The sequence below is a fragment of the Eleutherodactylus coqui genome, chromosome 3 (genome assembly GCF_035609145.1).
Source record: "Eleutherodactylus coqui strain aEleCoq1 chromosome 3, aEleCoq1.hap1, whole genome shotgun sequence".
Taxonomy (NCBI): domain Eukaryota; kingdom Metazoa; phylum Chordata; class Amphibia; order Anura; family Eleutherodactylidae; genus Eleutherodactylus; species Eleutherodactylus coqui.
The window spans coordinates 233084661-233107236 of NC_089839.1; the positions used below are offsets into that span (position 1 = coordinate 233084661).

General features: G+C 41.7%; 1 protein-coding gene across 1 annotated transcript in view; it reads right to left on the minus strand.

The window, feature by feature from the left end:
* Nucleotides 1–326: 326 nt before the first annotated feature.
* The window catches only part of EDEM3 (ER degradation enhancing alpha-mannosidase like protein 3), a 67357-nt gene continuing 45107 nt past the window's right edge, over nucleotides 327–22576 (minus strand). The window contains exons 15-20 of the mRNA XM_066597091.1: nucleotides 20595–20749; nucleotides 19792–19945; nucleotides 17940–18134; nucleotides 15706–15871; nucleotides 12622–12807; nucleotides 327–6823 (exon numbers count right to left, since the gene is read on the minus strand). Of these exons, the coding sequence (XP_066453188.1) occupies nucleotides 6435–6823; nucleotides 12622–12807; nucleotides 15706–15871; nucleotides 17940–18134; nucleotides 19792–19945; nucleotides 20595–20749 (1245 nt within the window). The 3' untranslated portion in view covers nucleotides 327–6434. The remainder of the gene's footprint in view (nucleotides 6824–12621; nucleotides 12808–15705; nucleotides 15872–17939; nucleotides 18135–19791; nucleotides 19946–20594; nucleotides 20750–22576) is intronic.

Consider the following 22576-nt stretch of genomic DNA (forward strand, 5'->3'; position numbering starts at 1 on the left):
CCGGGAGCAGTGCACTGAGCTCATGCCCCCTCGCCACTGTTTGCAATGGGAAGGGGTTGGGTGGAAGTTGGATCCCCCCCCCTTCTCCTATTGCAAACAGTGGCGAGGGGCAGAGAGAAGGTGGGAGCTCAGTGCACTGCTCCTGGCCCGCCTCCTCCCCTTGCAGAGGGGGACACCGTATATCGGCCGGGCGTGAAAACCCAGCCGATATACGCACGTCGGAATAAGCCCTAAGAAAGCGGCCAAACTAATTGAAGACTTGCTACTCTTTGGAGGTTCTTTTTGTGGGTTGATGCATATCTGGAAAGAAAGTGTAAATCCTTAAATCAGATTTAGAATATTTACAGTACTTTATTAAATCTTTACAATCAAGTCAAATACACAATTATATATACACAAGGATTATATACACTTTAAAACCAGGCTTACAGTACATAATATTGTGCCTCTGTACATGTTTTGCCAAACAAAATGCCTACTGTTTATAAAATATAAAAGGTGAAAAGTAAACTCATGCGCATGAACTTGGCGAGCTTTACGAGGAGGAAAGGGACTACTAGATTCTCATTGCATGTCTTAAGTAAATCTGCAAACTATGTTCTTATAGTTAGGTCCAAGATGAGAGTGCAAGAAATTAAAACATGCCATTCTCAAGAACAGAATCTAGATAATGCTAGAAATGCAGGCTTTAGAAAACTCAACTTTGACTAACCACTATATAACCCCATGGAAGGGTAAAGAATCATTAACAGCACAGCAAAACTATCAAGGGGCTCAAGTATTGAATTAACCCTCAGCCAGCAAACAAATCTATGAAATAACTTTACAATTTATGGTTTAAATTACCCTAAAAAGGGATCAGGCAAACTTGGCTGTACTTCTATAAGTCAATTTTGTTGTGGATTCCACGAATCGCAATAGGTTTCCTTGCATCACAAAGTCTTCTTAGATAAAGGGCAAGCAGTATCTACACTAGGAAGAGATGTTAAAAGATGGTAGACCCAAACTTAGCCAATGCATCCAAAAAATCTATCATCGTGGAATGCTTCAATGACAACCAAGAGACATTGTCAGGAAGTTAGCTTTAAAGTAAGCGTTACCTTGGTCTAATGGGAAATGTGTATGTCTGTTTAAAGGGTACTGACTCGTTAGAACTTTTGAGATCTAATCGGATATGTTTCGACGACTGATCATGTCCTGTGCTGGTTTCAGCAGAGAGATGGCATGAAATGCATAGTATCTCTTCATTGAAATGAATGGGTTTTAAAAAAATGTTAAGAGTAAAGGGAGGGGGGAGGAAAGGATCACACAATCAATACTTGTATATTTATATCTAGTGCATCTTCATTTAGGAAGTACACAGTTAAAGAATAAATAAATCAAGCACCTAGGAGGAGGAGGAGCATGCAGTTACATCAGTTTTGGTGTCACTTGATGAACAATCGTACCACCTGAAGCCCTTAAAAGTGGTTCCACCCTCAGCCTATAAAGGCTCACAGAGGCCACTTGAGTGTACTGGACTTCTTTTTCCGCTTGTGTAGAGCTTGTTGACCACCAGATTTCACTCAATTTGAGAGGCAGCACATTATTGGAATGTGAGAAGCTAGATGGTGGTATCAACGAGTTGCCTGCCACCTGGGCTATTCTAACCAGACTGTTAGGAGGTCTTGGGATCAGTGAATGCGTGAGAGCATGCATTCAAGGTGACAGTGCTCAGGATGCCTTCAACAAACCACCAGTAGAGAGGATCATCAGATTGTCCAACAAGCATGAGTTAGCTCCAACTATTTCCAAAGATAGGTGGCACCATTGCTACAGACTCCGGTCAAGTGCTTGTAAATTATTCCAACAGACACAGAAGTATATTTGGTCTCACAGCACCCATTATGTGTACTGCCTTTGACACTGATCAACCGTCGCCTCCATTTGTAGTGGTGTCGTGTATGACAAAAAACTGGACTGCTATAGAGTGGGACTGGGTTGTCTTTAGTAACTCATCCAGGCTTCGATTGGGGACGGATGACAGTTGTGTTCATGTCTGGAGACCTAGGGGTGAGTGCCGCAATCATGCCTTTGCTGTGGAGTAGCACACTGTCGCCACTGTTGGTGTGATGGTCATGGAACCATGGCATACGACAGTAGGTCACCCCTAGTAGTGGTACGTGGGACAATGACAACTTAGTGATATTTACAGAACATCCTGCATCCACATGTGTTCCTCTCATGGCAGGGCTTCTTAGAGGCATTTTCCAGTAGGATAATGCTCAGCCGCACACAGCAAGGATGTCACAAGAATGTCTCCACAATATTGCCACACTTCTATGGCCTGGCCTGCCTAGTTGCCAGATTTATCACCAATGGAACATGTATGGGACTATGGGGGATGCCAACTTTGTTCAAACTCATAGGTTGTTGGTCTAGATGCTCAGTTACAGCAAATATGCTGCCGAATACCATGCAGAACCTGTATGGCTCCATGCTTATATCAAATTAAAATCACACCAATGAAGTTTCATTCGCTTCCAACAACTCATTCTAGGTGCTTGATTTTTTTTGACAATGAGTGTAAAACAAACCATGACTTATTTTACAAAATGACAGAAAATATTTACCATATCTTATTAGATTAATATTTCTTATTTAATGATTACATTACGTCATGTACTGGTATCTTGACTTAAGTTACATATGTACTGCTTAAAAGGGGTTGTCCCATTTGGGCAAACCCTTTTCATATGTCGGAGAGGAAAGGATAGCCTTTTGCTCAGAACCCTTTCTATGGACTAACAACGCTATAAAGTAAATATCCAATGGATTTGGCAAAACCCATGTAATACATGGTTGCCAATTTAATGAAATAGGTGTAATATAGTGATGAGCGAGCATACTCGCTAAGGGCAATTGTTTGAGCGAGCATTGTCCTTAGCGAGCACCTGCCCGCTCAAGAGAAAAGGTTCGGCTGCCGGCGACGGGCAGGGAGCTGCGGGGGAGAGTGGGGAGGAACGGAGGGGAGATATCTCTCTGCCACTCTCCCCCCCCGCTCCCCATGCTCACTGCCGCAACTCACCTGTCACCCTCGCCAGCACCCGAACCTTTTCTCTCGAGTGGGCAGGTAATCCCTAAGGACAATGCTCGCTCAAGCAATTGCCCTTAGCGAGTATGCTCGCTCATCTCTAGTGTAATATTATACTACATTTTTCCTGCAGAGTCTCGGGAGTGTCCTCATACAGCTTCCTCTGGTGATATCAGCTGTCAGCTAGGGGAAATGGAGAATTGGAGAAACCGTTCCTGCATTCCTAATTACCCAAGCAGCTTCATTTTGAGAAAAGGTTGTTCAGTTGGAACACCCCTTTAAGTTGTCATATCTTACTACATTTGACTAAAAGAAATCTAATGCTCATCTAATTCTAGAACTTTAAGAAGCTCACATGTATAAACCATCCATTAGTTTATGTCTCATCCTGTTGATGTCATGTAAACAGATACACAGATCTGACTTCATATAGAAGGCTAACAATCCTTTCTGGAATTAAACCAATTGAGGTAGATAAGAGTTTTCTTTGTAACCTCAACTATGTACATACTTTACCACCTCAACAGGACTTATGTACACAATATCAAAAAGACGAAGTTACTGGAGATTGGCTTTTGTGGCAGTAACAAGCTTTATGTACAGTATTAGCCTTTACGCTAATGTAATCTGTAGTATGAAAAGAAATGGAAGGCATTGAATCTGTGCATGCTACTAAACCCACTCGGAGTGGAACATTACAGTGTAGCAAAACCTAGAATTAGGCAAAATATTTGACTCGTATTACACATTGATTTGATGTACAACTGCATGCCAGCCAACCTGCTGGCTCAACTCATCATGCTGAAAGGGCATAGCAGCTAGAAGCAGGCAGAACAGAGAGGCAAGCGCATTATCCAGGTGTGGCCATTGTCAGTGTAAATGCCAATCAATAACAGTACGCAGGGCCATAGGAACAGATCAACAGCACCATGCAAGACGTTGTCCTGAAGGACATACAGGGAAAAAAAGGCAACAATCTAAAATGTAGTGTTAATTCTGTAAGAAAAAAAAAATCATAAAAAGATAATAGCATAGATATGTATTGTAGAAAAAAAATGGAGGAGGGTTTTTTTTTTGTTTTTTTTAAGGCGATAACACCCAGAACAGGGGGGAAAAAAGTGAAAAGCACTAGAGGAAAATTTACCAAGCCTGGCATTTCCAAAGCCAGTCTTAGGTGCATTGGAGAAAATTATACTAATACATGAAGAGGTAAGTGCCTCTTTATGCATTAGGCACATCTCCGTACACCTACAAAGAAATATACTCCAGGCCCGACCCAGCGTTGATTATACATAAATCTGTCAGTACAGGGGTGGCAATGACCCCTCATGGCAAGCCCCACCCAATTGTTTAAAACTAAAACTGGCAATGCTCATGCAAAAAGCTGAAGTTGCAAACAGGGGACATTCATAAGGCCTTTTATGCCAGTTTCTGAAAATTTTTGCGCAAATCCCCACTTACACAAAAATGTACAACTTTTATGCCAGAAATTGGCGTAAAAGGCTTTATGAATATCCCCCATTATGTAACTTATACATATAAAAATCCTACAACCAATAGTCAAGCAGCTGTTTCCAGCATAGAGTTGAAGCAGATCTAAACTTTTTCCAAAGACGACACTAGAAAAACACATGACGGAGGTTAGTCTGAACACTAACTTTTTTTTAACATCTGATTTCATTACCCAGCATCTATGGAGGAGGTCTCAATAAAGCCAAATTAAAGGAATTTTCGTAATCTTTGATAGAAAATACTTTTAATCCAGAATATGCAAGGTGAGATAAAAATGTTAGACTGTAGCATCTTCATAACACACAGAGCAAATGTATCAACGAGTAAGTGGGAGGTTAGAAGTCCCTACTGTCCGCCATCTACAGAGGACTGCCTGCTAGGAATGTGTAGGTTCAGAGTGGAGAACAGTACATGAGAAGCGAGAGATCGGGAATGTACGTACAATGGGGACCGTCCCATTTGAACAGGAAGTTTAGGAGATTAAATCCTTACGTACCATCAAAGTTAGAGCAACCATAACATTAGCTTCGGCATCTAGGATAGGCAATAAGTCAGCTTTTACATACGGTCAGGTCAAGAAAATGGCCTTAAAGCTGAAATGATTCACTTTTAAAATTGATGTGGCCGCGTGTTAGAATAGAACACAACTCAAACCCCCACGTACATCGCACCTTCAAATTCTCTACAATGATAACTGCAAGAACAATGGAAATCTAAACTGAACAGCCGGCTGATCACAATCACCAACTTCCTTTTTATATAAGGACCAGCGGTGGATTCCACAACTTCATACAGCCCAGTAAACAAGCAGAACATTCTAGTGGTTCTAAAATAATAAGCTAAAAGGATTTGCCAATAACCTAACAAAACGGAAAAATTCACATTGATGGGGCAGCTTGGATGGCACCATCCTTTATCATCAATGCTATGCACACAATTAGATGTTTAATACAGGCTCAGCAAGACACGCAAGGATAAGAGGACGAACACCTAGAAAACAAACTGTACCCCTGCCTCTACAAGAGCGTTTCTACTCATCGAATTCCTTTTTCCGCTTGTGTCCGACACAAAATATTGCACTCTGACACATTCACAACGGGATGCATTTATTGAAGGTTAAAGAACTTCAGAAGTCTTGTATTAAAAATACCTTTGCCCCAAAAATGTATTAAAGTGTTGATTAAGAAGGGCAAGCAAAAGGGACGTTATGAAAAACACGGATTTCAATTACCACGTACGAAAATAAAATATGGCTTCAAACAGGTGACATACTAAAGAAGTGACTGCGAAAAATACTGGTCCCTAAAGTTCCACATCCACTTGTGTTATTGCATGGTTGTCCAAAGATTGCTTACTGGACAATAGCAAAGCCTGAAATCCCTGTAGTAACGAACAAAGGTTTCGATCCATATCTAATAAACTCCAACGACAGTTTTAAGGTGGCTGTGACCCGGTTATGAACAATATTTAATAAATAAACCTAACCATGTACTGTACGCCACATTAGTTTTCAATTTTAGTGAAGATAATGAAGCTTGATGTAAAAGAAAAAAAACAAAAAAAAAACACAGTATAGGCATTCACTTTCTTACTGATACAAAGCCCTTTGTAGATCATCAGAAAAATAGATATTTTATCTTTACTTTTTTTTTTTTTTTGAGCTGAAAAGTCACAGGATCCAACAGGACATTTGAAATGGACATGCCTTGGAGACTGTGCATCCATTGAAGAATCTACAATGCCAAGTATTCGCTTTCAGATTAGCTGTTCACAATGAGCTCTTTCCCTTAGGGAAGGCAAGTAATAACCTTTCCATAATGTATACAGGTGTTCTGAGAAATATTTTTGGTCATAGTTCATCCTTTTCCATCATTTCAAATGCCTCAATATCTTCTTTCCAATCTGCCAATATAGACTCTATTGGCTGAACTTTACTGTCCCACCGCTCATTCTTTGATTCTTCTGGAGTTTCTGATAAAGTCTTTGACTTCTCTACAGATTTCTGGTTATCTTCACCGTCCGGCTGCTTAACTTTCGGTGAAAGATCTCCATTTGTAGGATTATGAGAAAGGTCTCTGAGTGAGGAATGAAGAGCATCAAATTGGGATATTGGTGAGGAGTCGCCTTCAGAGTCCTTTGTGTTCACCAACTCCTCCTGTGGTATTGATTGTTCTTTCAAAATTTGTTTTTGTGAATCATTTTCTACCGATTTCTGTTCTCCATTTTCACCTTCCAAATCTAAAGAAAAAGGTTAAAACAAAATGAATATCGAATGTTCTAGGAGAGGCAATTTGACAAAACGAAACCTTCAGGATTAGGTAAATAATGCTCATTATGCAATATGTTCACATTATGTAATAAACAGAGTTAAACATTGGGCACCTGCACTGACTCCGGGGGTCTGTAGGTTTTACAGAGGATGGGGAAAATTGGCTAAAAATATAGATACGGCATAAAAGCTTGAAAATATCTACAGGAAGATACCTAGTATGGTTGTCCGACGAACATGAATTTATCTGCTTATCCACAGGATACAAAGATATCTGTTCAATGACTGCCTGAATGCTAAGACCCAACTGAGAAGAGGAGACCTTAATGCTACCGAATGAATGTAGCGGTGGTCACTTGTACTCCCCTAATTTCGACAGTCCTACAGAAATAAATGGAGTAGTAGGAGCACATGTGAAACGAGAATTCCGTTTATTTGGGAACACTCGGAATCCCCGTTCTAATGATTGGTGGGGCTCGCAGCAAACAAACCCCCACCGATCAGATACTTATCCAACATGTAGATGGGTTATATGCCTGGACAACCCCCTTGAACATGTAGGGGCACATTTATGACACTTTTAGTGCAAGCTTCTAGCGTTAAAACGCTGCAAAAAATGTGCAACTTCTCTTTTCTGTGTCGACCCAAAGGTACATTGGAATTAAGGAATGCACAGATAATAAAAAGTTAACCCTCCAGAGTGTATGTGTGCGGACCATCTGTACTACAAGCAAATTTTGAATAGTGCTAAATTTTCCCAAATATTTTCTAAAACTTTAGGGTTTTTTTTCTAACACAAAAAATACCAAACAAAATTGACCATAGATATAAAGTAAAATGTGTCAAAACTAAAACAAATCTCAGAGCGACTTAACTTTGGAACGCCATTATTGATTCATTACCAAATAAAGTGATTGGGCTTGGTCACATAGGCCAAAATTGGCTGGAGTGGGTAGTGGCTAATGTTCCTTTAAAGCATACATTTTAGTAAACATCAAGATGAGACAACAAATTCTGCTGTCCAACAGAATTAATGTGGAAATCCTCAATCCATACATTTTAATTAGGGATGGTGGAAAGTAGCATGAAACACCATGTGGACATCTTAATCGAAATCAACATGCTTAAAGTCTTACGTCACAAAGAAATGCAAGTACTTACTGCTCTCAATAATGGAGTTTGGAACTGTTTTACCTTTAAAAATAGTTGCTGAAATTCCAAGTGCAGCAGTTAAGGAGGAAGAGAACATAGAATTAATCTCTCGACTCCGCAGCCAACAATCCCTCAACAAGGTCACCTATACACTAAAAGATTTTAAAGGCTCGAAAAGGACAATTTATACCATTTTTTTTTTTAAATATACATACAAAAGAGCACGAGACACCGGCTGATGACAGCCATCAGTTGAAAGGTTGATCTGCGCCATCCAAATATATATATATATATATATATATATATATTTATTTTTTTTTTGTTTAAAGAGTGCAGCCTATGGAAAAACGTTTAAAAAAAACCTCAAATTGAATTTTGAAACCAGCTCTAGATATAGTACCATCAATATGAGACATGTGTCATCTGAAAATAACCTGTTCCAAGTAAGGTTTTTTTGATAAATATATTTAAAAGCTTTCTTTTTTTTTTAAAAATAAAATTTCCATGTCCCTATTTTTGAAAAAATACAATCCTGCAGTTTTTTGTTTTCCCCTCTGGCCGCCCAGCCTCATAATAGTCTGACACTTGCTGTTCGGTAGAGACCACTTTTCGGTAGTCACCTCATCACAGGCAGGATTAACGCACTTTCACATGTAGCTGAAAAATGTGCCACAAACACACTGTGGATTTTGGTATGGATCTGCTGCGTATTTTACCCTTTGCAAATCCACATCAAAATCTGGATGCAAAACATGTGGATTTTGTAGTGAATTTGTCTATAGTGGATTTTTTTGACCATGTGTGAAAAGGACAGACAAAAAAAAAAAAAAAGCTATATAAATTATTTGGAGTATTCCAGAAAGTTCCTATACAAATGGTAGTTTACTCCACATGCGGACTACAATTTATCAAAATTCACATATAGTGGCACTGCAGCTCAGTTTACGTTATTACGGGATGTGATAGGATCTCCTTTCAAAAATGTGTGGTTATTAGAGATGAGCGAGCATACTCCGTAAGGCTATATACTTGAGAGAGCATCGCCTTTTTCAAGTACCTGCTGGCTTGTCCCTGAAGACTCAGGGGGAGGGGGGGGTGCGGGGAGGAGAGTGAGAGAGATCCCTCTTTCCCTCTCGATCCCCTCTGCAACCCCCCGCTCACCCCCGTAGCCCCCCTGAATCTTCAGGGATGAGCCAGCAGGTACTCGAAAACGAAGATGCTCTCTCGAGTATATTGCCTTACCGAGTATGCTCGCTCATCTCTAGTGGTTATATCATCATCCTTACTCCAGCCCAAGCCTTGCTGTCAATTTACTTACATGTCCACTAACTCACAAAACAGCGATTGTACAGATCATAATCGCTACGAGTTGGAAAATCGCAACGTACTAAAAAACTGAACCCCACCTACGTTGGAAGAAATAATACTTGCTTAATGAAAACTGCTTATGTGAAAAATGGGCTTCCAGTCTTAGCAGATGATCTCAGCTTTATCTTTACCGGGATGTTTGGTCAGATTCCTCTTATGGTAAACTTCATTCGTTAGTTTAAAGTGTCAGATATCCGAATGAGTCTAATATATTTGTGTGACCTCCACCTTTCTGGGATGGCCTCTTGTGTGACAACTTTATTATTGTTGTAGACTCCTACTTGAACACTAAGGCTCGGTTCACACAGGGTTGATTTGCTGCGGTTTTGCCGTGGATCGCCGTTGCATATCCGCACTGCGACAAAACCGCTGCGTCATTGAATGGCTGTAACTGGCTGACGGCGTGTGTATTAGCTTTCTGGAGGCGGGGATTTCAAGCCCGCATTCAGAAAGCAATGCTGCGCCGGGGACGAGGAGCGAGCGACATCCTGCCGGAGCGCGACAGGACGCCGGGGGAGGTGAGTAATGATTTTTTTTTTTTACACTTTTTTTTTTGTATTACCGGCGTATAAGACGACCCCCGACTTCAGAGCAGATTTTTCGGGGTTCAAAAGTCGTCTTATACGCCGGTATATACGGTATATGCTGTTAGCTCAGGCAATATGGTTGCCCCTATAATAAAGTAAAAGGAAAAAATTTAAATCCACCATCACAAAAAAAAAAAAAAAAAAAAAACCACCGCATTTAACAGGTGGATATATTCTCTTTAATCTGAAAAAAAGTGACAGTCTGGCATCTATGGAGGAAGGCTTGGAGTAGTATCACAACGATCTAGGACTTGTCAAAGGGATTTCTTCTTACACGTACGTATAAGAAACGCCCAAACATGAAGAGGTCCCAGATTTCACCAAATATAGCCCTAAAGTCAATTTTGTTTAAGGAAAAAACTACAGTCTGGAATATTAACAGTCAGAATGTGAGGATGAAATGTTCAGGGTTGTCAGCAACAGGAGACAATAGATTCACAAAAGTGGTCTTCTGTAACTTAGAGGTTAGTCGTCACCTGCGAATTATCCTTCTAAAAAACGGTAGTCAACTATCATCTTGTCAACATATTCAATACAAATCAGCGACTTTACCAATCCATTCTGTAGGAGGTCATTGGGATCAGTCATAGAACAGACCCATATGATGGAACAGAAAAATGAAACAACTATGGAATTGTGAAGTGTCAAATATAATTAGTAAACTGTGGCTGTTGATTTGAGCAGCTGCTTACATTTATAGTGTTCACCAGACATCCCCCTGGCATACATGCTACACATGTCCACAGGGCTCACACTTTAGACCCCTCATAATACAGAAAAAAAAGTATTAAATAACATAGCACCATTTTATACCACTAGGTCATTTAAGAGACTAGTATATGCTAAAAGGGATACTGTTAGCCTTTGGATGACGGATGCCACTGTATGGCATTCAGCACAGGTATCTGTTAAATGGCTATAGCATAACCTTTTCAATAGATTTTCCTGACAGACCCGTTATGGGATTATCCCATGAAGATAATTTATCACCCAATCACAGGACAAGTATAATTGCTGAAGTTCCAACCGGAGGCGTAACTTGAAGCTTCTGGGCCCCAATGTAAGACCTGTAACAGGGCGCCCAACTATAATGCTTTATTCATAGTGCTGGGCTCCCTATATGGAGAAGAGAGGCCTTATGGGCCACCTAAGGCCCCTGGGCCCGGGTGCAACCGCATCCTCTATAGTTATGCCAGTGGTTCCAACCATGGGGACCCTGCAATCATGAGGAAGACGCATCCCATGTCCACCAGGTGAATGGAGCGGTAAATGTGAATTCAGTATCCCTCATCACTTCTATGGGCTGATGGAGATAGCCAAGCGATGCACTCTGCTACGTCAATACACAAGGAATGGAGAGCTGGCCTTTCATGCACAATAGCCAAATCTCGAAGGCGGAGCCCGAAATAAAATCTTGCAATTGGATTATATGTTAAAAAATGTCAAAATCCAGATGGACATAGTAAACCATCGGAGAGTTACAGAATACTAGTTAGATTTCAACAGAACCCTTTAGTCAAAGTGTATGGACTAGAAAATCCATGGCTGGATGAGGATTTTTTCATCATTTGTTTTCATAGGCCCTGGGACTGTTTTTTAAACCTGGGTAAATGTTCAAATACAGTTTTTGGATTTAAGAGTTCTTTATTATGGAGTGAATTTCATAAATGTAACAAAAAGAAGAAAAAAAAAGGTAAGAATCAGTTCTCAAATCAGTTTGCCGTTTTGATATGTAATATGTATAGTCAAGTGTGAAGAGGATGGCTATAGCAAAGATGTTACTTGGTGCAGATGGTTAAGTTTACACAATAGCTCCTTGCAGGGATAAAAATAATAATTATATATTTGCTGTATTTATTGCCTCTGCTATTTTAGCAATATATACATTTTATTTATTAGTAATATTCCAGTATAACTGGAGTATCCAAAGGAGAGTGGGTGTCAATAAGCTAAGGGTATATGCACATGGGCAATTTAAAAGTAGTGCCAAAGCTTTCTCTCGCTCCTGGCCACACTCAGAACAAGTGGACCTGTTGGACCAAGAAGCCATTCACATGATCCATATATACTCAGCTGTCTGATGAAGAGGTCTGCATTCCTCGAAACACGTTCTATTGCTGGTTCTAATTCGGATACATTGAGCACATTTGGATTCTACACAACTTTAACCTTAATTGGCAACAAAACCTATCATCAACTCTGCTACCTATAGGTCATGCCAGAGTCCCAGTTTAGAACCTCTTTGCTACTAACTCTTCGATGATGGCTTGTGTTATTCTTTCAGGTTCAAGATGCAGAAAATGAATGGAAACCTGGCAAAACTCAGACCTGTTGGTCTCCATTTCAGCAGACTTCTACAATGGCAGAGCCAGCTTCTGTCCAGGAGTTATGTCCTAATCCCTTTTTGGGGATGTTAGATGTAGACCATGACCGAGTGAACTCCTGGACGCAAGGTGAAACGTGACATCAGCATGCCCTTCGGATGTTATCACTAAAGGAAAGCCTACAGTACATGTTTGACAAAAGTTGAGTTAGTTTGCCCTTTCCATCGCTCAGCAGTATAGGGGGCTGCAGACCTGTCCGTGTTTATCCATGCGCAGCAGCTGATCGATAGTAGGCAGTCTGTCTAGTGGTGATACATATATACATTAATAGATTACCTCTGTCTTTGGCTTTGTCAGAGAGAAGAACCTCCACTTCTTGGTATTCACGAATTGCATCAAGAATAATATTTCCTTCCTTGCTGAATAAAAACAGCATGGGGATTGTTATGTCATCTGTGTTTTTGCCATCCCCAGCCATTTGGAAGAGTGGTGCTGTATCGCTGCTGCTACCTTCATTATCATCTGTAAAAACATATAGAGAAGAGGAGCCATGATAAAAAGACTGGAAGCAGAAAGAGGACCGCAGGGTCAGTCTGTACGGTTCATGGATATGCCTTTTTAATTAGTTTGCCACTGAAAACAAGTATATAGCATGCAATGCTAAAAAACAAGAACATTTTGATGGCGCCCAAATGGTGGTCTCTGACCAGGGGTGGACATAACACCTCTGCAGCCGGTATAGCTGCAGGTGTCCAGGGAAGAAGGGAGCCCGCGGGTCAGCAGTGTGAGAGCTATAGTTATTCCAGTAGCTGGCTGCATCACACAGTGGTGCTGCCTCCTGCTGGCATGAACTGGAACAGGAGCTGAGGCCCGGTAGCATAAATGGTCCGTGCTGCTAGCAAGTAATGGAGGAGGAAGAGTGGGGAGAAGAGTGTTTGGCGTTTCTAAATCCCTTCCCAAAAGCAGGAGAAGACGCTGGTACAAGGAAGAACTCTTCTGCAGCGATGAGCAGGCTGCTCAGGTAAGTCCTGCCTCAGTAGTGTACGTCAGCAAAAAGGCATAAAACTGGGGAATCCGGATTTAGGGAATGAAAGAGGAAGAAAAATATGGTAGTATATGGTATCTCTGGCTTTCAAGCTTCCTCTTGGTCCTATTCAGTTAGTTTGGCTCTATCTTTATTTGCAGTATTTATTGCCTCCAGCCGTTTTAGCAAATCAGTTTTTTATAGGTTATCCTCCTTTATTTATACATTTTTGCATTGAACTGTATTAGTGTGTACAGAAGCTAGTCAATATTTCACAGTAAATACTATTTAAAAAAAATATATAAATAAATTATATATTTACGTTTCCACACAAAGTTGCAAAACATGACTTTACATTATATGTCCTATTCACAGCGAGAGAAACCACGTAATCTTGTAGATATGGTACCTTTTAATGGCTGACAAAAATACATTATGTTAGAGTGCGCTTCCGAACCAACGCAGGGTTCTTTTTCAGGCTTAAACAAAATAGATCCGAAGAACATGCATATTTATACATACTTATGACAAGGCACAGACATGAATGTGATTGGTTTGACTTAAAAAGAATGCTGCAAACATTTTTAACTAGACACTGATAAGGGAGTGAAAGTTTATGGCCCCTGAATTGCTGTTGAAGTGGTATTTCACCAGGCTAGCAGTCTTATCTGTGCTATAGAGGTCTCATACTTCTCATTCATGCATAAATCCTCGCGAAGAATTTAGCCCTCTATTGAAAGTGTCAAAAGTTATCAATTTATATTCCCAAATTCTTCTATGGCTTTGTGACCCTCCAATATCATAACTCTCATATCTTCTAAGTTGTGACCCCGACAAGAAAAGTGCTCGGCCACAGGTAATTAAGTCTTTCTCTGTTTAATTGTGTGGCAATGTGATCTCATCCTGGTTTTTAGTTTTTGCCCCGTTTCTCCAACATAAAGGCCCCCAAATTAGTTTAGATATTGAAGGGTGGTTTGAAGTCACAAAGCCATAGAAGAATTTGGGAATATAAATTTATGTCAATTTTTGACACTTTCAATGGAGGATTAAATTATTCACGAGGATTTATGTGTGAATGTGAATGGGAGGTGTGAGACATCTATAGCACAGATAAGACTGCTGGCCTGGTGAAACTCCCCAAACAGTAATTCACACACCATAAACCTTTTATTATCAGTGTCTAGTTAAAAATGTTTTTGTTTTTGTTGCAGTATTCCTGGCCTAACCCCAACCCCACACCCCCCCCCAACAGTAATTCAGGGACCATAAAACTTTCACTCCCTTTAAGTGTTGTTAGTGAAATGGATAGGATTTTCTATCTTATGCATAGCCATTTTGTAGGCTTGTAGCCATTTTCTGTGTCTCTTTTCACTGTATTCACGTGTCCCATTTCTGGAGGATTCATGGATATTTAGTGGTTATTTAATAAGCCTTGAGTGAATCACTAAGGCACTAAGGCATTTGTTCCAGCTACTGTGGCATTTAGACTGTCCGGCGGGTCAAACTGACCTGTTCCTAACTGTTCACATATGTTCCTAAACATTCTCCCTAAAGAACTTATTGTTTAGAGAGAAAGCTCCAAGAAGTTAATCATGTATGTTCAATAGAGAGGAGCGAACATACTCGCTAAGGGCAATTGCTCGAGCGAGCATTGCCCTTAGCGAGTACCTGCCCGCTCTAAAGAAAAGGTTCGGGTGTCGGCGCAGGGGAGTGGTGAGTTGCGGCAGTCAGCGGGGGGGGGGGGGGGGGGGGGGGAATCGGGGGGGGGAGAGAGGGAGAGAGAGATCTCCCCTCCGTTGCTTCCCGCTCTCCCCCGCAGCCGAATCTTTTCTCTCAAGCGGGCAGGTACTCGCTAAGGGCAATCTCGCTCATCACTAATGTTCAACTCTGTGCTTGTGTGCGTTTGGTTGGCATTTTAGATGTTAAATTCCTTATCGTTTATATTTAGGTTTCTTTGACCAATGGTAATAAATGAATTATAATACATTTGAATTATTGTAATTAAATGATGTGCTTCTATACAGGCTGCGGTCTGTCAATCAATAAACAGAAAACTTTGGATCAAATCCTCTGCTGTGTGATTTGATGTTAGTCTCCTGAGCTCAGCTTACTCCCAACAAACTAAGAATTTGGACCCCAACAGCAATAGTATAGCAAATATAGGTTTGAACTAACAATGTCTAGTTAAAAGTGTTTGCATTTCTGTTGCAGTATTCCTTTAAGTGCAAACCAATCACATGAATGTATGTGCCTTATCAGACAAACTACAGCATGCATATGTCTAACTTCATCAAGCTCTTTGGCAAGGACCACCTTTGGGGTCTAAATAAAAAGGATCTAAGGGACAGATCTACAGTGTGTGCAATATATATATATAATTGTTTGAAAGCACCTACCTATAACAATTCCTCCAATGGCACCAGATTTCTGCACATTCCTGGCCTTTTCAGCGAACATGCACTGGCCCCGTTGCATCAGTGCAATTTTTCCTTTAACAACATCAGAATTGGTGACTTCCGAGCAGCCACTGTAAGGCTCGGCTTTGGCTACAAATCCGCGACACTGTAACAAAGGATTTGTTAATAGATTCATCATGATTACATTGCCATCCATCACATATACAGATTTTCTTTTTAACTAACTTTGATTAGTTTGCAATTAACACAAAGGTAACTTAATCTCTAAATGGATTATAAAATTTAGGAAAACCTCATTTTACTGTGTAAACTATTGGTTCTCTAGTAGTCGAGCTAGTAAAAGGCAGGAAGAAGGAAAGGACGAGGCTGTCAAGTTCACTTCTTTCAATCAGCCATCAGCATGCAAAGCAGGGGTCTACAATTTGCATTTAAAGCTGCCAGTGCATGCTAGGAGTTGTAGTTCTCCCAACAACTGGAGAGCTATAGATTGGAGACCAGTGAGATAGGCCGCCTGCAGACGGGCGTAAATTCCGCGGCGGGATTTGCGCCCTTGGGAGCTGCCATAGGATTGTGTTAGCAAACGCAATCCTAGGCAGACGGCTGTGATTTGACCGCAGCATGTTCTAATTCTGTGCGGGACTCGCAGAGCCCCGGCACAGAAACGTCACTCACCGGCAGCCGGCTCTGGTCTGTGCATGGAAGATCCGGAGCTGCGGGGCGCTGGCGAGTACGCGCTGCTCTCTGCAGGCGCTCGGGTCCCGCGGTGAGAATTCTCGCTGCCGGATCCAACCCGGCCGTCTGCAGGCAGCCATAGAGACAGAATTAGGGATGGTTTCCTAAAATGAAGAAAATTGGCCTCTGCCTCATGGGAATTGTTTTGCCTTCCTCTCAATTAACACTACAGGACTAGAGGCAGAACTAAATGAACTTTTACAAGTTTACAAAACAAGTTCACATTTCTTAGTTCTGACTGATACAGGGATATTTGTTTTTGTAATGTATATTATATTAATTTTGGTCGCTTACCATTTGCTTATTTATCAATATTTCCACTCACAATCTATAATATATCTTTTATAGATTGTTGATTTTTACATATTGGGAGAACATCTATTATTTAGGATTCGTGTTTTTCTCTTCCCTTCGATGCACATGGTTTTAAATGTTTGAGACTCCAGTGCAGGTCCGGAATTGAATTTGGGAAATTATCTGTCTACCTGAAGTCGGACAGACCCTATTACAGTCAATGAGATCCGTTTGGCACCATCTACATCTAGCATAAGCAGGTTCTGGCACTTCCAGTTTCTTATGTTTGGCACCGAAAACGGAGCTGAACAATGGAAACCACTAACGCTGATTTACACTTAGCCTTACTTTTTAATTTTTTGCGTTCACATTTTGAAGTTCTGGCCCTGCAGTTGTCGGCAGATAGTTTATTTCCCCAATTGCCCTAATTTTGGTAAATATTTTTCTCTGATTGCCAGAATCCGTTCAGAGCACATTTCCTCATTTTTCTGAATTTGAGCCGTGCCGGTTAGGGGCTACAACGTAGAAGAATTGTATTGTAATCTTTACTAGAGATGAGCGAGCACGCTCGTTTAAGGCTGATGCTTGAGTGAGCATTGGTTTCTCTCCCCCCCCCCCCCCCCCCGCCGCGTGGTGCTCAGACGAGTAATCAGTTACTCGAAAAGACCGATGCTCGCTCATCTCTAATCTCTACTTTTTGGTAGTCAATTAGAGGGGTTGCCTGAGTATCAAAAATGAAAGTAGCTACAAGAAATGCTATAAAATAAACCAACCATGTCCTCACCTGTCAAACTAGCTCCTCTCCAGCTGGTTCTAACATTCTAGGTTTACTTGCCCTGCAGTGATGACATCACGTCCATCCCCATGACCGCTGCAGCCGACCACTGATCTTCGAGGTCGTGTGTATGTACGTTAATCTCAACAGGACAAGTAAACAGAGACAGGCACCAGACAATCGCAACTGGATCGGAAAGGTTAGTGGTTGATTTGTTTCTTTGTAATACTTCCTTCAGGTACTTTCATATATTAGACTCAGACAGCACCTTTAACAAAGCAGCCAAATTTACTACATTATTAGTATGTGCCATTTTTGGTTTTTTCTTTTTGTCACCATTAGACCAGGCTGACTCTCACATTGGACAAATGCAATCTAATGACACACTTTGCTGTAGTTCGTCATTACCTACCCCTGCAATATTCTTGGATAGATCCATTCCAAACTGTGCAGGACCTGCAGTCAGTACCACTCTCCCATAAAACGGGTGAGACACTATTTGCACTGCACGCGGAGGCAACTGCTGCTCTTTCTGCTGCTGGCTTGAAAGTTCAATCATCTCTTGCATGAAACGCAAACCATCTTCTGCATCTATAGAGCTTGCAGCCTGAAAAGACAAACAACCAACCACTCATCTTGTTGCACTTAATTTCAGGGTTTTTTGCCTTTATCTTACTAGAGCTTTATTTATAAAAAAACGGATTTCAGGTGCCAGTTTTTAAAAGGTTTGTCCCATCTCTGCACAGGCTCGCTGAGATGAGAAAGACCGCAGCTGGTTTCCTGACCTTGTCCAGTGTTACTGAAAAGGTAAGGTGGCAGATGGGAATACCCCTTTAATATTAGGAAATGCATAGTCAGCAAAGACCTCATTTAAATAGGATGTAATTCTCTATTAACATACAGTGCTTTGAAATGGTTTTTGTTACTACACAAAAAAAAAAAACTACAAAAATCTTAAAATATTCCCGCTTTCACACCGGCCACTAGAGCGATTACTACAAGCTGTTTCCTGCAGCCCATTTTGTCAGTTTTGTTGTAGAAACCGGAACAGGGTCAGCAACATATTTAATGACGGATAATTTGTACCGCTGGAGGCATAACACCGGCTGCACACGGGTAGATTTGCATTGCAGAATCCGGAGTGGGCTTCCGCCTCCGGATTTCGGAGCAAATACCGCCCACAGCATGCTATGGAAAAGCACTTTTTCCAGCACACAAGCGGAAGTCAATTGCTATTTTCTGCTCGCGGAGGGGAAAAAAGCAAAACGCAGCATGCCTTATTTTAGTGCAGTGTACGCATGGACAGCTTATATTTAAGTCAGGTCACAGATTCCGTGTCCTTACGGGAAAAGCTGTATTGCTCATGTCTGACAGCTCGCTGGCCAGATCATCCGCAGTACAGAAGAATTCAAAATGTGATTGTTCTCAGTAAGAGAAACCAAGTGATCTTGTAGATATAATACCCTTTAATGGCTAACAAAAATACATGATGTTATCGCGAGCCTTCGGACCTCTCAGGATCCTTCCTCAGGCATAATTCAAGAAATGGCAGAAATGCGGGGGTCACCGGCCAGGCACAGGGTCGGGTTCCGTTGAGGGGGCCCACGTCCAAAATCCGACCCAGTCGTGTGCAGCCGGCAGTACGCAACTATCTGGAGACTGTAATAATCTATGACATTTCTCTGCAATTTGACCCCCATTCATTTTAACTGCCACAAAGCACACTTCCTGTGCAAACTTCCCAGGAAGGAAGTGCGCGCCTCCAATATGGCAGCCCTCAGGGATAGTTTTTAAATAAATAGCTGAAACTTTAAAAAAATATTTCTTTTCCTCATACTTAAAGGGGTTGTCCCACTTGAAAAAAAATAAAATAAATTAAAAAGCTGGCTATGACCTAAAACCTCTCTTCTCCCCCCAGTAAGCAATGCAATAAGCTCCTGCAGCTATCCTAGTCCGTTGACGTTGCAGCAGTCACCTGCCTACTGCTATAATCGCCCCGAAATCCTGGTGTCACGACGCCCAGGATGTGAGTGCTGACAGCGGTAAAACAGGCAGCGCTGCTGGGGTCACATGACTTCTGCTGTAGACCTGGAGAGCCACAGAGCTTCTTAACAGGACAGAAGAGTCGCGAGTATTGCTTCTTTTGTGGTTTTAGGTAACGGCCAGCTGTTTCCTTTTAAGTGAGACCACCCCTTTAACGCTAAACTACAATCAGCTACAGCCTACAGGGTCGTGAAGGCACCATTTCTTAAGCATATGCTTACCTGATTGGCATGTTGGACAAGCTGAACTCTTCCATCTTTCAGATGAATCAAACTCACGCCCATCTTCTTCAGGATGTCCAGATGTTCTGGGTTACTAGCCATAAAATCCCTTGCACGTAGCGGTGGCCTGTTCCCACTACCGGAAATCTCATCCCTAAGAAGATTTTAAGGAAATTCCATATTAGTTTTTTTGAATCTCACGTTACATGCAGGATTTGAAACAAGTAGCAGGTCTTTAAATTCTTTACATACTCTTTCCCGCACACGGGCACATTTATAAATACAGCCACATGACCTCTCGTGGCTCCTGTCAGCCACTGTGCAATCATAGGATGCAGGCGCACGAAAAGGCTCTCAGGGTGCCGACCGGCAGGACCATGAGCTTAAGTGTTGGTCATTTGTTAAATAAGTCGATCCTGGCAACAAATGCCATTTAAATACGCCAACTGAGGACATGTACATGTTCCTTAGTCACAGGATTGTACATTTAATCGCTGATATGTCTCTTCTAACGCAATGAGAAAAAAAGTTTCTCCAAAAACGGCAAAGTATTACACAGCTAAATTGGTCTCATTGACTTAAATATTTTCAAGCAATTCATGCTAGAGTAGATATATTGGATCTCTAGACTTAGGATTCCATTGTCTAACAGGAAGACTAGTATTGTCTGCTATACAATGCTACCTGGTAAAATAAACCCGTTGCAAAACAGATAAAAATAGAGAAGTCACATGCAGGAAGAGTAGAAAAATCAGTTTTTACAGAGCGCGATACCAAATTCATCCATATAGACGTATACTTACAGTCTTGAAGTTGTACGAGGACAGTTCTTATCAACCACATTTTTTAAGGGTTCCCTGATGCTCTGAGCATACAAAGGATCATTACGAAAGAGAATTTGTGTATTTGGACAAGACCAATCAAAGTTGCTGTCATCAAGCTCTGTGTACTGGGTAGTCTGTAAGGGAACACAATGCAGAAGAAATAAATAACCCACAACCCTATTAAAAGCTTGAAGGCTTGTGGAAATTGTTGTGCACTAAACTGTGTACTCTTCACTTTTTAGGTTAACCACTTCCTATATACGTCACACAAACATACATCATGCGGTCATGAGACGGGCTCAGGAGTCGAATCTTCTCCATACCCGGTGGCCATCAGGTACTTGTGACAGCTGCTGGCAACTGTTGCAATCATAGTTTGCTCTGATTGCTGCAGCTATTAAAGGGGTTGTCTCGCGAAAGCAAGTGGGGTTAAGCACTTCTGTATGGCCATATTGATGCACTTTGTAATATACATCGTGCATTAAATATGAGCCATACAGAAGTTATTCACTTACCTTCCCTGCGCTGGCGTCTCCGTCTCCATGGTGCCGTCTCCGTCTCCATGGTGCCGTCTCCGTCTCCATGGTGCCGTCTCCGTCTCCATGGTGCCGTCTCCGTCTCCATGGTGCCGTCTCCGTCTCCATGGTGCCGTCTAACTTCAGCGTCTAATCGCCCGATTAGACGCGCTTGCGCAGAAGGGTCTTCTGCCTTGGGGTCTGTCCGGCAGCATCGGCGTTCTGGCTTCGCCCCCTTCTACGCGTCATCGCGTAGCTCCGCCCCGTCACGTGTGCCGATTCCAGCCTCCTGATTGGCTGGAATCGGCCCACATCACGGGGCGGAGCTACGTGATGATGCGTAGAAGGGGCGGAGCCAGAACGCCGATGCTGCCGGACAGACCCCAAGGCAGAAGACCCTTCTGCGCAAGCGCGTCTAATCGGGCGATTAGACGCTGAAGTTAGACGGCACCATGGAGACGGAGACGCCAGCGCAGGGAAGGTAAGTGAATAACTTCTGTATGGCTCATATTTAATGCACGATGTATATTACAAAGTGCATCAATATGGCCATACAGAAGTGCTTAACCCCACTTGCTTTCGCGAGACAACCCCTTTAAGACACCACGGTCAAAACGGATTGTGCGTGTAAATAGTCAGTAGAGGGCTCCCCCTCAGACACCCCACTCTCCCTCCAACACAATTGTGAAGGCCCCCAGGTCTACCATGCATGGATATCTTATAAATCCTGCGTGTGGCAGGACTTGACAAAGCTGGTTAAATATATAGCAATACTGAAAAGTAAACAATTTAAAAAATTTTTGAAAAAAAACAATAAAAAGAGGGTTTCATTACAAATTTTTCATTAAAAATAGTAAAAAATAAATAAATTTTTTTTTAAAAGATTTAAAAACAACCTTTGCTATTCAGAAAAGCTAAACAATGGAAAATGGGATACATTTGGTATCTCAGTGTTCGTATAGTCCAAACTATTAAAATATCACACTACTTAAGAACGGTGAACACCATAAAAAAAATAAATAAATAAATACATACAGAATGCCAGAATTGCTGGCTTTTGGTCACTTCAGCTTCCAAAAAAATGTGAACATGGAGTGATCAGGCAGATTTATATACCCCAAAAATAATACTAACAACAACTACAGCTTGCCCCATAAAAAAAACAAGCCCCCAGCGAGGCGCAATGACCAGAAGGCAACAACCGGAACCAGCTGAAAGCAACCAAAGTGAGGTCAGATGGCCTGTCTCACCCTTTGTACCTACCTAGTCCTACCCCATTGAACCTGTGTCTCCACCTCTTTTCCCTCCCTGCTACCCCCGAACCTATCCCCCCCCCCCCCCCCCGGTTATATTTTGTCTCTGTTTAGTCTATTCATGGTAGGGTACGGCCCCAAAGTTAGGCACAATTAGCTGTGCACTGAGTTATTTAAATAAGGCATCAGAATA